The 16,399-nt window shown below is 42.4% G+C and overlaps 1 protein-coding gene across 1 annotated transcript in view; it reads left to right on the forward strand.

The window, feature by feature from the left end:
- The first annotated feature begins 12 nt into the window (after positions 1 to 12).
- LOC138741481 (transcription factor GATA-4-like) overlaps positions 13 to 16,399 on the forward strand; it is a 24,022-nt gene continuing 7,635 nt past the window's right edge. Inside the window, exons 1-2 of the mRNA XM_069895661.1 lie at positions 13 to 882; positions 9,951 to 10,117. Coding sequence (XP_069751762.1) covers positions 408 to 882; positions 9,951 to 10,117 — 642 coding nt within the window. The 5' untranslated portion in view covers positions 13 to 407. The remainder of the gene's footprint in view (positions 883 to 9,950; positions 10,118 to 16,399) is intronic.

Raw genomic sequence — 16,399 nt, forward strand, 5'->3', positions numbered from 1 at the left:
GGCAGATGGGAGGTTCCATCGAAATCCCCCATGATTTGATTTCCTTTCCCTTTTCCCTTCGATCTTTGACCAGCTGATGAACTCTGCCTCTCGTTCTTTCACTCGCATCCTCTCTCGCAGTAGTCCTGTCAGTAAACCCCCCACCTCCCCCCCCCCCCCCCCCCACTCCACCACCCCTTGGCGGATGACAGTGGGTCTGGATCTACTCTCCGGCTTTGGGACGGACTCGGCGTCGCCACGAGTTGACACCAGTTGAGATCGCGAGGACTTTCCACTAAAGGACATCTATTTTCAGTGGGTGGGTCGACGCTGTGAGCCGGGTCTCGGTGCCCTGGGACGTCCAAGCGGGTGGCAGTGCTGGCGTTTCTCTCCGTGCCTTCTCCTTGCCTCGGCACCCTGTCCCGGCGATGTACCAGGGTCTGGCCAATCCACCGCCCTACACGGCGCACCCTGACCCTGTCGGGGCTTTCCTGCACTCAGCGAGTTCCGCCGTCTACGTCCCAAGTTCCAGGATGAACAGCGGGCTGTCGGGTTTCTCTTACCTGCAGAACAACTCACCCCAGCAAGGCAGTCCGATAGCCCATCACCCATCCTGGGCTCAGGCGGCGAGCAGCGAGCCTTCGTGCAGCAGCCGCAACCCCGGTTCCTTCTCTTCCAGCCCACCAATCTCCAGCGGATCTCCAGCCTTCAACAGCTCTCTCTCCATCTCCTCGGCCGCCGCCGCAGCGTTGAGGGACCAGGTCAGCATCAGTTGGACCCTGAGCGGTTCCTTCCCCAACCACTACCCGCAGTACCTGAGTTCGGAGGCGGCCACTGCCTGGAGCCCTGCTCCCATCGATAATCCTGCCTTCAGCCTCATCCCGGCTCGCAGGCACGGCGAAGGTAAGACTCGACTGTTCGCACATTGGGAAATAGGGGTAACCCGGCGCCCAATACAATTCGAGGCAGAGAAAAGTTGCTGGGGTTGGTCCGGCTAATTGCCTTTTTGCTAAAATAACTAGTCAGTAATTTTTCTTGTTCGTCAGCGGACCATAAATGAGCTGCGCCTCACTTCCAAGAACTGGCTTTGGAGCGAATCTTATCACGGGCAAGTTCAGACGGGAGGAAATCAACCTTATTTTTCATCTTTAATGCAGCTGACAATTTATTCGATTCATTTTAATTTGTGTACAGTCGACAACTTGGAATCCTGAATGCCATTGACATGATTGAAAGACTTGACGCCGTGCACTTTCTGATAAACATGACCGGCCCTAATAGCGACGGGTTTGTAGTTGGGCAAAAATCATTAATTCTAACAATTTTAACGAAATGGTAGCAGAAACCGCAAGAGGCTTCTTTCTTTCATTGATGAACAAAAATAAATGCAAACTGCGGCCCATTATTGAAAACAAACGCTTCACAATATAATGATACCAATTCTGTGTCGAGCTAACCTCATCATATTCCAAATAGTCTCACAATATGTGTTTTTACTAGTTTTGATTTGCCTATTAAATGCAGTGGATTCTATTGACTGGAATAGATCAGGACGGTGGAAAAGTGTTTGCCTCCAATTGTAACAGATTTAATTGTACCTCGATTACAAAGTGAGAGGCTCAACTGAGGCCTTGTGGCCTTTTGCGAAGATTCCGTTGCGGTATGTTGGAACCTGAGGTTCTATTAGATCAATCGAGCGGCAGTCGAACCCTCATTTTAGTAAGCTTGCCATCCTGTAATTTTAAGAGACTGAGGAATCAAGGGGAGTGGGGGGGGGGGGGGGGGTGTTGAGAATGAATCAGTGTGTGAACGCGGATCACTGGCTTCGGTCGCCTTTACAGACTCGATCTCATCACAGGGAGAAAATACCAAAAGAGAAAGAGAACGGCTTGTAATGTCACATTAATGTATAATCCGCACCTTATTTTGTCGTGTGTTCTTGAACTCTATGGGGTTATGCGGTTCTATCTCGCAGCTTGTGTCATTTGATGTTAAATTAATTAAACGGTGACATTCACACTCAAAGGGTAACAGAGCGTGGTTGGGGATAACAACCCAACTTGGGTAAAGCCTTCCACGATTAAAAGGTAATCGAGAGGCCCCATTTAGTCATAAGTTCTCTCTTAAGAGTTTTGTCCGCATTGCCCATAGCTTATGAAGTATATATTAAGGGGATAGTAAAATCATTCAGGTGTAGAACATATTGAGAAACGGGCCAGGTAACTAGAAGCTCACAAGCTAGGAATTTGAATTCTGTATCCAGATGTTGCTCCTCACGAATGATTCAGAGAAGTGTTTATTTTCTTAAGGAACTAAGGCCATATATTCCAGGCAAAATTAGTACACTTCCCCAACAATTCCTTCCTGATTTTTTGATTTGCACTTTAAGCCTTGGCACCAAATGCCGGCTGCACTATTTATTTTCGTTCAATTGCGTCGAAGTTTTCACATTCTTCGCGGAAAGTCTATATAAAGGAAATGAACCAGGCCAATCCACCAGCATTTCGTTCTGATGGCTCGGTTCTCTTTCACGGGGATCTTAGATCCTCTTTAGTACATCGTCGGCATGATAGTCCAACGATTAGAAAGTACCTAATGGGTGGGAATAGGGTTGATTTGGGGAAATTGAGGGAAATAACACCTGACCACTCTAAAATACACTTTCAAACCCCGAAAGAGCTTGTAACTTGCCTTGAAACTTTCCAGGTGAAGACATACCTGCGTTTCTTTGTTTTGATATATTATTCTGGCATTTTCTTTAGCCCGTCTTTCATGTTTTGATATATGAAGGAGACTAGGTTCGCTTTCATTATCCAAATTTACACGCGAGATGTCACCATTTATTACGTGTTGGACGAATAAGAAACCCCTACATAATCCAGAGAGTGAAAAGCAGTTCACAGTCATCTCGTCATGCAGCCCGTTGCTATCAGAAAGGAAGGGTAATATTTTGCTCGATCCTATTCCCCCTTCGTAGGCTGTGCTGGAGTGTGTTTCTACTTAGTTTGAGGGGCGTAGATTTCCTTTGTTGCAACAGAACGATTCGGCTACGAGTGGGAGAGATACAGGAAAAGGTATTTGGCAGGAGCGGGACATGTATAATATCAGGAAGGGAATCGTGGAAAGTTCTGGGGTTTTTTTTAGCTGAATTTGAAATATTTTGGTTGATTAATTTTAAAGCTTACTGGATGTTGTTTTAAATCACTCCCTGAAAGCAATGTCTTTAGAGTTAGAGAGCTCCGGCCAACATAGCAGCAGTGGTTGAAATAAATCTTTACAATTGTAAATGATCATATTTGACTGTCACATAGGGACGGAAAAAAACAACCGTTGTTTTAATAGGATTTAAAGCAATTGTTTATAAAGAAAGACGCCACATTGTATGAGTCCCGTAACTTTAAGAATGAAACGGTTCGCGAACTGGTTTGAGATCCTTTCCTGAATTTACCAGTCTGCTTGGTGCTGAATATTCTCATTGAAAAGATGCCCAGACCACAATCAATCCTTAGACCTGGTTTGTCTCAAAAGGCAAACGCTGTATAGCACAATTCAACAGCGTTTGATTTCATCTGTAGTTGTGGTTCTTTCGGGTCATTCAGACGCAACAGGTTGTTGACGGCCAATTAATTGTTCATGCAAGGAAATGTTCTGCTAATAAATTCAAAATATGACCAATTACTGGAAATTTCAAATCCGTTGCACAGTCAGCCAGGGCCTCACAGTCGAGATCTGATCCCGTATTAACATCCCCAAAATAACACCGCAGTAATCTCCATTCAGTGTTTGTATGTATGTATGTGGTCGGACAGGTAGAGATACAGCGAATCTCATTCGTACTGTAAGAATAAATCTAACGTGGGGGGGAGGGGGGGGGGTTCGGAGAAGTTTCATTTGATTCCTTTATCCCAGCCCGCTCCAATATCTCGCCGGAGAATGTAGGGTTCATAATCACCTGAAAATGAACAAAACGAATTGAGGGGGGGAAAAAGGCAAATTGATGAATGGGGCAGATCCATTGGTGTCGTGGTTAGTGCAGCGCCTTTACAGCGCCAGCGATCGGGACAAGGGGTTCGAATCCTGCGCTGTCTCCCCGTGTCTGCGTGGGTTTAACCCGGTTTCCTCCCACCGTTCTAAACGGACTGGGGGTGTGGGTTAATTGGGGGTAAATTGTGCAACACGGACTCGTGGGGCTGTTGCCATGGCGTATTTCTAAATGTTTTTTTAAATTTAATTACTTTGAAAGAGGGCTCATCAAAGAAAGATTTCAAGAACTTTAAAAGCCGGCCGACCTCAAAGTTCAGAGGATCCTGGTCTGATATGATGCGGGGAGTACCACGCTCTAGGGGAGGGAACCCCGCAACATTGCACTTGGCTTTTCTTTTGTATTGGATGTTGGAACATTGCGGTACGTTCTGCGCCGACCCTAATGTCTCGGCGTAATCCACGACCTTTTTTTTTAACATTCTTTGAGAGATGCAGTCGTTGAGGAAGTTTATTCTGTGCTCAATGAAACTAATTGCAAAGATTAGCCGGGTATGTTTTTCACCAGTCACCGCCATCCATTACGAAACTCTCTCCTGTCCTTGCCATTGTCAAGATAAGGTGGGGAATGCACTTCAAACTGGAGGCGAGGGATGCGGCTCATGTTTCTCCTCCAGATATTCCAACACTGCTCGCTCAAATTCAATACAAAGTAAGGAGAGAAGGAAAGAAGTCGTCAACTCGACTGCAGAGTCTCGGGCCTTCTGCAATATTCACTGATCACTGATTTGGACCAGGCCCGGAACGTTGGTTTTATATCTTAATGGACGCCTTGATAGAGTTCCTCCGGCGTCGTTGTGTTTTATCCACGGGACTTCTTAGAGAGAGGCTATTCTGAAATCTCGCTCTCATTGTATCTATCTGATTTTAATTCAGAATGGTCGTGATCGGGACTTTTAAAATGCGGGACGGGCTGGTGACTGGTTCAAGGCCCCTTAAGTGGAAAGAAACGTCTATCTCTCAGTTTTACAGGCTACGTGTTTCCTCCCCTTGGAGTAATCTCTTCAACCTCATTTCTTATTTACATTTCACTGGAAATAAAAATATATTATTTTTTCTTGCTGAATTTTAATAGGACTACTAGTCTTGGTAGATCCCCAACAATAACAAGTATTACACTATTCCAAAATTTGGAAACACTTGGGAGGTGAGGTGGCATGGGTGAGCAAAGAAACAACGACCGTTTCAGGTCCAGGACCCTTGATCAGAACTGATGTTCATTTTCACCAACATCTGGGACCTGCTAATGTTCAAGTTTATCTGAGGAAATCGCTACCAAGATTTGAGAATCAATTCGGCGCCCAGGGTTAATCGCGTTGTGTACAGATCTCGGTCTGAGTGGATTGGCGATGTGAAAGAGTCCAACTTGCCAAAATGCTCAGTCGTGTTCGATAAAATCGTTGAAATAATCTGCCGGACAGAGAGTTCCTTCCAGCGAGATTATCCTTCTCTGCCTTAGACTGGATGAAGACTTCTTTACTTAATCCCGAATTCAGTGATCTCGGGAATGCACAGAATAGAAACTGATGGTAACGAAGAAGCACTCGCCATAAACAATGAATAAGCAGTGGGCTTGATGAAGGGCTCAAACCCGAAAGGGTGGTTATGTATCTGTGCTATATAAAGTACACTAGATAATCTAATGAGTCTCTCTAGTATTTTTTAAAAACTTTAATTATGGAGTCTGCAGACTTTCATGTTTTGATCCTGGATCTGAGCTTTCAGAATCCCGCTCACTCGATGGAAATTCCCCACAGCCGGGGAACAGAATTGGTCGAGACAGTAACCCTAACCCTTTATTTTTGTTTTTAATTATTTAGACATACAGGCCATTTCGGCCAATAATCAAGTGGTTAAATCGAAACGGATGAAAGTACGGAAGCGGCTGAGAAGGGCATTAGATTGGGTGGGGGGGGGGGTGATATAAACAGGAAAGGAATCGGAGACTAACGGGGGAGAGGGAGAAAGAGGAGCGAGCGAAGAACTGCACTCGAGTTCACGATAAACCCCCGCCCTCTCCACGATTCACATGAAAAATATCAAATCACAGCTGCCGGGAACATTGAAGTCAATCCGAGGATTTCTTGAAAGCCCGAATTATGTGTCTTGGCACAAAAGCTTATGAGAAAGCTGCAATATTTCAGACATAATTAAGATTTCTTTCTCGATAGTCTGGAATTACACGCCTGTCCAGAAGGGAGTGAGGACCGGTGCCATTTATAAAGAGAACGCGCCAGGCCCCTTTCAAGATTAGACTTTCTCACGGGCCCCGGGATAATTAAATATTATTTGATCAAATGTTTAAGCGAAAAATTATATGGTTTACTTTCCTAGCAAATACTCCTTGGAAATTGCTTAATTGCATCAGTCCAGGCCTCTAGACATTTGGAAGCAGAATATAATTCGTAACCGAAGCTGAATACAAGAACATCTCCTAGGATTCAGCTCAGTAGTTCCCCGTCCTCGATATTATCTTGCACTTATACGTTAACAAACAACCTACTGCAGTTTTATTTGACTTCGCCGCTTTTTTCAGATCCCGGCCAAGTTCTCCTGGTGCTGGTATCGTCCCCGTCTCCGGTTAGAAACCGCAGAGAGTTGGGTTGGCAAGCCAATCCATCTTCATTATTGTAATTCAATCATTATATCTCCTCAAATCTAACGCGATCAGTTTTTTTTCACAGCTTCTCCAACAGAATATTAAATATCACAAACACCGACTGCTTCACTTCGTTAGAAGTGAGGAAAAAAGAACTGTTTTGTCCAGGCTCCATGAAAGCAATTTGACTGACGTCGGGCTATAAATAAAGCGCTTCAAATGCAATAGATCTTGTGTTTCGGTCTTCGTCGGGTGGCGGGTGCAGGTTTTTAACCAGATTTTGCCCGTCGTTCATGATATATTTTGGCAGTCAGAAGTTGAACGCCTTTATGAGACTATTTATATCCGCTTTGTATATGAAAGGATAGCGTTGAATACGAACCACGTTCACTTTCCCCAAGCATCTTGTCTAATGCAACACTTCTTTAAATCGTCTCACATTTGTTGGGCAAGTGATAAAAAATATTTGTGAAAGAGCACACCATTTTTTTTTAAATTGAAATCTATTCCTACATCGCGTTAAGCTAATCTTATATTATTGACCCGAACAATAAAGCCACATCAGCGATAAATGAGTGGAAGGAATGCGCTCATTCTGAGATGGGGTAAGTGTCTGGAGGGGTGAGGTGGGAGGGGGAATAGGGAGGGCATTACAGTGACAAATTGGTGAGGGATACCTGACATCTAATTTGCTACCGAATCGAGTGGTCGATTAAAATAAAGATCTTTCGTCCGACTGAAACAACATTGACAGGCGGCTGCGCTTCTGATACATTTCTCGTCCGACCCGTTATCGATTAGGGTTGTATTCCAAGGTAAATTCCCATGAAGTCTAGCAAATTCGCTTTCTGATCCAAAATGATTGTACGGGCCAATCTTAGATTTAATCAATTATTCCATTCCACCCAACCGCATATTGTAACCAGAGTACGGTGGAAAGAATCCGAGCTTGATTTTACCTGGACTGCTTGGAACAACACATGCTGGGGATAATTTGGGCTAACCTGAAGGCTCACGTTGCAGAGTTTTATTTTTCAAAAAGCGGAGTATGATCCCCAAATTAAACTGAAACTCATCTGTTTGCACATGGTAGGTCCATAACTCTCTAACTTCGACACATGCAATGAGAGCCTCGTAAACCCTGCTGCCTGCTGTGGTTCTTTCGCTGAACATGGTTATGTTTACCATATTTTGTCTGTTGTAGTGGCCCACAAGTGCCGGTTCGATGCAATTCCCTGCGCGCCGAGTCGTGGCAGAGTGAGCACTGAATGGCAAGAGTCGAAATCACGACGATATTCCCATTTATTCCCGAATCGGAGCCGATTCCTCCTTTCTCCATCCGAGGGGCTTGATAACATAGTGAGTTCGCCATCTGCGTAAAATCTGACCGTGAATTTAAGCCACTTGGAATCCAACGATTTGTCTCTCGGTGCGCATTGAATTGCATCGAGCTCGTGATCCACTGAAACATTTAACATGCGGCAAACACAGCAGTCAATCATATTGTATAGAAGGCACAAAAAAACCCAGCCGGCTCCGTTAAAGAAATAGCGGCTAATTAACCTTAACTTAGAATACGTCCAACCTGCCACCAAAACTAAACTGAGAAGATTCCCCGCAGGAATCTCAGCTCGTATGATTTGGGAGACATCGGACGACCAAGGCGGAAGGTTTCACGCGGCACCGAGCACCGAAAGGGGGTCTATTCCATTGAGCCTCAATATCACATCTGCGGGATTCTTCAATTCATGTCCCGGGTGAAAGTCTAACCTTTGAAGGGATATTTTGACATTTGCGCATTGCCTCCTGTCACTTAAAAATAATTCAATAGTCAGCCTTTACCTTAGATGAATCCTTGAAATTTCTAACCCGTTACCTAATAAATGTGTTCAAGATTATAAAATCTAATAATGCTGACGGGAGCAGTGACGGTCATCGGATCTTCCAGCCAAATTGTTTAATTTCTTAAATTCAAGTTATGTTTCATTAAAGTTCTTTAAAGCTCTGCTAGTTTCCACCGTTACGTTTGGACGTCACGTTAGGAAGTCTGTAGGTACAGAATTGCACACGTGAAAGATTCTTTATCTTAGCGCAGAACAGCAAGGACACTACCCAGTCACTGCGAATACTGGATTGTGTCTTCTTTGTTTTTCTCTGCAAATACATTGGGACAACCAAAGCCATTCTCAGTTCCTCGGCATCTCCACTCCACTCTCCAATTGTCTGAAACTGAGCCAGATTGGCTTGGTATCCATCTTGACTTTGGTTTGAGTTTCCGACTCACTCTCAAGGATGCGAATTTGAACCTCTGTCTGATTACACCGCACCAAGCATGACCCCTCCCTCTGTCGCCCTCATGTTTGAGTACTCTTAACACAATCTTGGCAGGCGTTCTTTATTCTACGCTGTGGAGCCTTGAATGTATCCATAACTCCAGTGTCCTCATTAACACCTATCAAGTACTTTGACCCCTTGGCCATGGCACCCACTCACAATATCTCAAATCCCCATAGTTTCGGCTATCATTTCCTAACTCTACAATCTCCTCCAGCATTATAACCCTCTGAGAGGGTTCTAGTTCTGTACATATGTCGTGTTTCCACCAATGGCTGGCCTGCTTTCAGTTACCCAGCACGAAGGTCTGTTTCCTTCAGTCTTCCTTAAAAAAAATGTTCAAAATGAACCCCTTTCACTGCCCATTGTTTTCCAATATCTGATATGTGGCTGGGGCGAGTTTTTATTTTAAAACGTGTTCATGAAGACTCTTGCCACGTTTTCACTCTCGCTGTTAATAGCATTGCCCAAGGGAAAAAAAAAAGCACAGTTCTTGAGCACATTTAAAATTCTATTTGACACCACCTTGGAGGTACATTATAATCATGGATGGTCGCTGCTTCAGATCATTGACTGATTAAAGCAAACTCTGCTCAGGAGTTATGAACGGTCTCTGGTAAGGAAACATCCCAACGCTTACAGCCAGAGACAGGAACTGCAGGCTGGAATTCCTGTAACATCCCTTGGACAGCACCATTGCTGAACGTAGAATCAGCTCCCTCCATAAGGGCGATGCACGAATGGTTATAATTCTTAACATTTGATGGTATCTTTTTATTTTAGCGCCTTTTTCTAGCACAAGCCCTTCGTTCGTTGATGTCCTTCATATCTAAAATCCCGACATATGTTTATGCACAAAATAGAGCTGCAATCCAGTCTGACGAGCTTAACACGTGGAGCAATGGATTTTATTAATGTCCACTTTGTAGGGCTTGTTTATATTTCTTCTATAGCGTGAGTAGCAGTTACTGTACTCTGGGATCTTCTTTCTACCTAGAACTAATTGATGATGTCCTTGAAGGCCGAGAGTGCGTGAATTGCGGTGCGATGTCTACTCCACTGTGGCGGAGAGATGGAACTGGTCATTACCTGTGCAATGCCTGTGGACTCTATAACAGAATTAACGGGATTAATCGACCACTTATCAAACCTCTCAAACGACTGGTAAGATATCAGAATTGGTGCTTTTAGTTGACGCGCAGTTGAAAGAAACAAAGCATTCTGATTTTTTTTTTGAAAAAGCCACAAACATTTTTGTTACCTAAGTAATAATCTCAAAACGGGCTTTGCCAGTCAGTAAACGCCTCCCACACACTCCGTTCAGCATGAGTAGGAATTGTTCGTGATGAATCAGGACTTTGTGTCCAATGTTTATGTTCGCTTGACTTTAGAATTTTTTTTCCAAGGTAGACATCCCCAGGAAAGATTTAGAATATTTTCGTTGATTTTAAACGAGAAAACAAGATTATTTAATGGTGTTTAAGATCCACATTTGAACGCTATCAATTTTAGTTTGCGTTTTTTAAATTTTCGCTTATGAGTTTTCATTTTTAATAACCTTAATTAATAAAATTAATTTCAGACAGTCTTTTTTTAAAAAAGAATTTCTCTCATTACTAATTTCAGGAAACAACAGAAACGTGCAATTTATGAGGTCTTTTTTTGTTTAAGAAGAAAAACAAATCATAGAACAAAGAACAAGGGACATTACAGCACAGTACAAGCCCTTCGGTCTACTTAGTTGTAAAACTACTCCATAACCATCTCATCCTTCCCGACCATAACACTCTATTTCAGCCATTCTCACCTCTTTTTTTTTGGCTAGGCCCCCTTCAGACTCTGATCAAAGGCTGTGAGCCCCCTTTCCTGTGAATCAGCCAAGTTTTGGTTTCTTCCGTACTTCTCTCCCACCAACTACATCCAAAAAAATTATGTTACGAGAGATGAAAAGAAAACCAGGCTGTTACTTAAATGTGCTGTGCCCCCGAGGGGTGGGGCGCTGGGACTCCCGTTGAGAAAGTCTGCTCTATTTTTCTTACATCTATCTGCCTATTCAAGATGTTATTAACGTCCCCTTTCTACTGACCCCCCCATCACCACTCCGTCAATATATTCCAGCCACATCTGTATAGAAATTAACTTACCTCTGATTGTCTCCCCTAAACTTTCCTCTGCTTACCTTGAACAGACGTCCTTTGGTATTTCCTATTGTTGCCCCAGGTTAAAAAAAGTGCTGACACCCCACTATGTCTTTCATAATGTTATATACCTCAGTTAAGTCACCTCTTATCCTTATTCATTCCAAAGAGGTCTGTCAACCTGCCTTCACATGTTTTATATTTCCAATCCTGGTAAATCTCCTCTGCACCCTCTCTAAATCAGCTACATCATTCAGTGCTACCAGCACTGAATGTAAATGTGGTCTAAGCAGAGTTTTATAGAGCTGCAACATTACTTCATGGTTCTTGAACTCAATCCCCCAACAGAAACCTTGAGGAATCCATGGACTTGGACTGCGAAATCCCTCTCTGTTCTTCCACACTGTTAAGAATCCTGCCATTAACCGCACTCTCTGCCTTCCATTTCAACCTTCCGACGTGCATCACTTCATACTTACCTGGATTGAACTCCATCTCCCACTTCTCTGACCAAATCTGCATCCTAACTTTATTCTGTTGTAACCTACGACAGGTTTCTACACTATCAAATGTATAAAAGAGATTGCATTCCTTACCCTTACAAATTTCACATCTGTTTATGCCTCTGGAGGTTCCTTCTACGGACATGTTCTTTTAGCTAGTTTTGCAATGATTATGCCAGTAGCCAATCAGAATATGAACATTCATCCTCTCTGCCTTCCTTCTCTCGATATCCTTCATTGAGACAAGATTAGAATCAATCTTGAATTGAAAACGCTATCATTGAACAAGTGATCCATAGGTTTGTCTATGCAAACTAAGAAATGGGAACAAGAGCAGGCCATTTGGCCCATCAAGCAGCACCCTCCATTCAACAAGACAATTAATTATCTTCCAGTTCAGTAACATTTTCCTGCTGTTACGAGCCCAAAGGACCCCAAAACCCAGCTGCAACAGATATTCACCAAGGCAAATGATTACTTACACAAAAGTTGCTTTTAATTATATTTAAACATGAAAATAGAAACCAACTTTAACATATACATTATTATTATTACCTTAACCTAAACTAACCCCCTTCTAAGTCTAAGCACACATGTGTGTAATGTGTGGTAAGTTTAGAAAAGTTCTTTTGTTCACAGTCCAATCTCACTTCTCATTCCTCCAAGTTCACTGGTTGCAGGCAATTCTTATACTGTGCACAGAAATTTAACATGTATAAAGTTCACCAGGCTTTGGTGTTCGAAAGGTAAATGGTTACCACTCAGGAAGGTTCTTGTAGATTTTGTAGAGAGAGATGTGTTGTTCCAGGACATCCACAACTGAGGTACTTCCCTCAGTCACCTCAGTGTCTTGCTGAATAAAATTGCCCCATCAGGGTTCTCCGGATGATATCCTCTTTCTTTCAAGTTATCACAGAGTTCCTTTCTGTTTCACTTATTCCAAGTGAAACATTATACAGCCAGTCATCTGCCATTTTCCACTCTGGAGCTTCTCTTTCAGTTCCAGCAAGCTTCTGCTGCTTATCACAGCTTTCTCTCTCTTTCACTCACACACACACACACACACACACACACACACACACACACACACACACACACACACACACACACACACACACACACACACACACTGAGCCTCAGTCAGAGAATGCTTTCTCTCTCTGCTTGCAAAAACCACCTGACCTTCTCCATCAAACAATAGGAGTTGGTCTTCTGGTTCATCTGTCATTTTTAGATAAACAAGAACCCATCAGTGCTTTAAAGACAATAGACCATTCATTCCACAATGTCAGTCCAATTAACACCTACTTGTGAAGTCTCCATAGGCATTCTTCAAAGTTTCTGTAAAGTCACTCTGGATATGAATTATCCAGTATTTCAAATAAGATTTGTTTTAAAGTGTGTATGTAACTTACTCTAACATTTCTCAATTTATCTCCAAAAAATACTTCTAAATATTCTGTCACACTGCCCTGTCACCATATTCTTTAATGCCAAGAAATTAAATTTAATCACCAGTGGAGTCTCCATAATCTCTAGGGTAGAATATTCTAAAGATTCTCCAAAAGGTAAAGGGGAAGGGGGAAGAGGTGCACAAAGTGAGGGAGAATTTCATTGGACTGGTGTGAGAGGGAAGGCAATGCATAGGGTGTGAGTTACATGAAATTAGAAACATCACTGTTTATATCATTTTATTGTCGGTTATCCAAGTGCAAAGTAAGATTTGTTTTTACAGCTCTCCCTTCATTACCTAGATTCATACTGACCCTCACTTGATTCAACCTACCCATCATCTGCATTCCCAACTCCCTAGGTTTCTTTGATAGTTCACCTTTGCATTCCCCTCTTTCTTCTCTGTAAGATTCATTGCCCATCACACTTCCATTATTTGGTTCCAAATCACCTAACGCCTCTACTCTCCCTCCCTCCCCACCCAACCCCCCCCCCCCACCTCAACTGGTTCCAGCTGCCTAATCTTATCTGTTTCCACATATTATCCACTAGCCTCTGTTTCAATACCTGTTTCCCTCTCCTACTTTCCTTCCTCTGGCCATTTCTCTCCTTCATCTGGCTCCACCCAATGCCAACCAGTTTTGGTCTCACCTCTCCCTCTTACTTTTGTATTCTGGCTATCTTCCCTCCACATTCTCAGTCCTGACACAGGCTCCCAACACTTGAAAGGTGTTCCTTGCCATTGTCTTCACAGATACTACTTCATCTGTCGAGTTCTCCAGCGATCATGTTTTTTTTTCCCTACAAAAATAGTGTTGTCAAATATTAGCTATCCTTTGTAAATCTTTGTTTGCTCCCTCAAACCAACTGTGTGGTTATTCCATCCTGCATAATGGACACTGGTAATTTCCCAACATCAGATGTTGGACGAACTCGGCTACAGTTCACTGCTTTCCATTCTCGTGCCTTGTCAAGAGGAGACTATTTAGCTTCTCGACGATGTTGACATTCATTGGTTGATCTATGTCTTAATTCCAGCTACCAGCCTTGGTTCTCTAACATTGTCTAACACAAATCTATTGTCTTAGTTTCTCCACATTCCACCCAATTACAGTCAAAACATTTAATCAACTTAAATTATTTCTTCCAAAACATTTCCTTGCAATCACTCCAACAATCAAATGTCAAAAAGTTTTACCCTTTACCATGCTGACAGCCAGACGAGCAATTTTATTGAAATGGAAAGATGACTCTTCCCCTATTCACACACAGTGTTTTTATGATGTGATGTCCTATTTAAGCTTGGAGAAAATTAGATACAACATTAAAGCTAGAAAGTTTCAGTTTGAAGATGTGGGGCTCATTTATAGAATATTATCATGACTGGAAGAATTTTGAATGTTCCAGAGATTCTCTGTCCAATGTCTGATCTACAACTTCCCTTTCCAAAGGTTACCTTGATTAGATGGAGGGGGTAGATTAGATTTAGCTTTTAAGGGTTTTTTTGTTTGTTTTCTTTTTTGCTGTTATCAGTTTTTATTTGGATTAATTTGGCAAATATGGGTTCAAATATGGTTATTATAGATTAATGCAATAAGCTGTTTCTCATGTGGATTAAGAAACTGTCTAATGTAGTTCCATCCATTTTGTTTTGTATGTATAATGAAATGACTTGTTTTGTGTTTTTCTTAAAAGTTTGTATGTAAGGTTATATTTTAAACTCAATAAAAATATTTAACAGAGTGAAAAAGGATCTTCCAATAAATCTATAAACTGGAAGAAAGAATGTCATGCCAGATTGCAGCAGAATATAGGTAGGAGCAGAAGTCAACCATCTGACCCATCGATCCTGCTCCGCCATTCAAAGAGATCATGGCTGATCTAATAATAGGCAGGTTGCCACCTACCTGCCTTTCCCCCATACCCCTTAAATCCCCAACTATGTAAAAATCTATCCAACCCTGCCTTAAATATATTCACTGAGGTTGCCTCCACTGCTTCAATGGACAGCAAATTTCATAGATTCACCATCCTCTGGAAAAAGCAGTTCTTCCTCATCTCTGTCCTAAATCTACTACCCTGAATCTTGAGGCTGTGTCCCCAGTTCCGGTCTCCCCCACCAATGGAAACAACTTACTGTACATAATTATCTGTGCCTTTCATAATTGTATGTTTCTATAAGATCTCCTTTCATTCTTCTTATTCCACCATATTAATCTCATTTCTTTCTTATGATTTTCAACCTCAAGGGAAGGCAATCCTGCAAATGTTGAGCCAGTCACCAGGCCGCTTAACCAAGATGATTTGATGTGAAATGTGTATTCTAAATGGTTCCAAAAATAAATCATATCAGGCTACATGACCTGCTGTTTTTCCAGTATCCTTGCACATTATATAATAGCTTCTATTTGCATATAGTCTAGCTCAGTAGTTCTCAACCTTTTTCTTTCCACTCATATGCCATAGGTGCTCTGTAATTAGTAAGTGATTGCTTCAGGTGGTATGCAGGTGCAAAGAAAAAGTTTGAAAACCATTGTTTTAATCATAATTGACTCGTTAGGTGCACGGTTTCAGAACTCCAAAGGAAATGGGCCAATGACAATTTTTCTCAAGCAAAATATTTCTGTAACAATTGGGTCTAGAGCAGTGGTTCTCAACCTTCCCTTCCACTCACACACCACCTTAAGCAATTCCTTACTAATCACAGAGCATTGATGGCATAGGGATTACTTAAGTGGTATGTGAGTGGTGTGACAGATTATGTCATATTTTATAATATATATAGTTATGTTTTAAAGGAGATAAATTGTGGGGTTTTTAGTTAGGACACACACAGATACACACACTTCAAAACAGATCTGTTCTGACTGTTCTGTTCAAGCCAGACAGTCCAGACTCCAGTGACTGTGCAAAAACTTTGAAGAATGCCTATAAGGACTTCACAAGTATGTGTTAATTGGACATGCTGTGGAGTAATGGATTATTGTTTTGGAAAACAACAGATGAACGAACTTGGAAGAAAGAGAGAGAGAGAGAGAGAGAGAGAGAATTCAGTTCTACAGTTTTACAGTCCAGCAGCAGCAACTGGGACTGCAACATAATAAGCTGGGAAGTTTGTGGAAAAACCCCATTTTGAAGATGGGTTGTGAGTTCTTAGTTCAGCCTGATCAAAGGCCTTGTGGTGCATACAAGAGGAGATGGCTAGCTGTATAATGTTTCACTTGAAATAAGGGAAAACAAAAAAGGAACTCTGTGGTGACCTGAAAGAAAGAGGTTATCATCTGGAAAACCCTGATGGGGCAAGTTTCTTCAAGAAGACACTGAGGTGGTTGATCGGAAGGAATCAGTTTGTG

Source organism: Narcine bancroftii, chromosome 8 (assembly GCF_036971445.1).
Source record: "Narcine bancroftii isolate sNarBan1 chromosome 8, sNarBan1.hap1, whole genome shotgun sequence".
Taxonomy (NCBI): Eukaryota; Metazoa; Chordata; class Chondrichthyes; order Torpediniformes; family Narcinidae; genus Narcine; species Narcine bancroftii.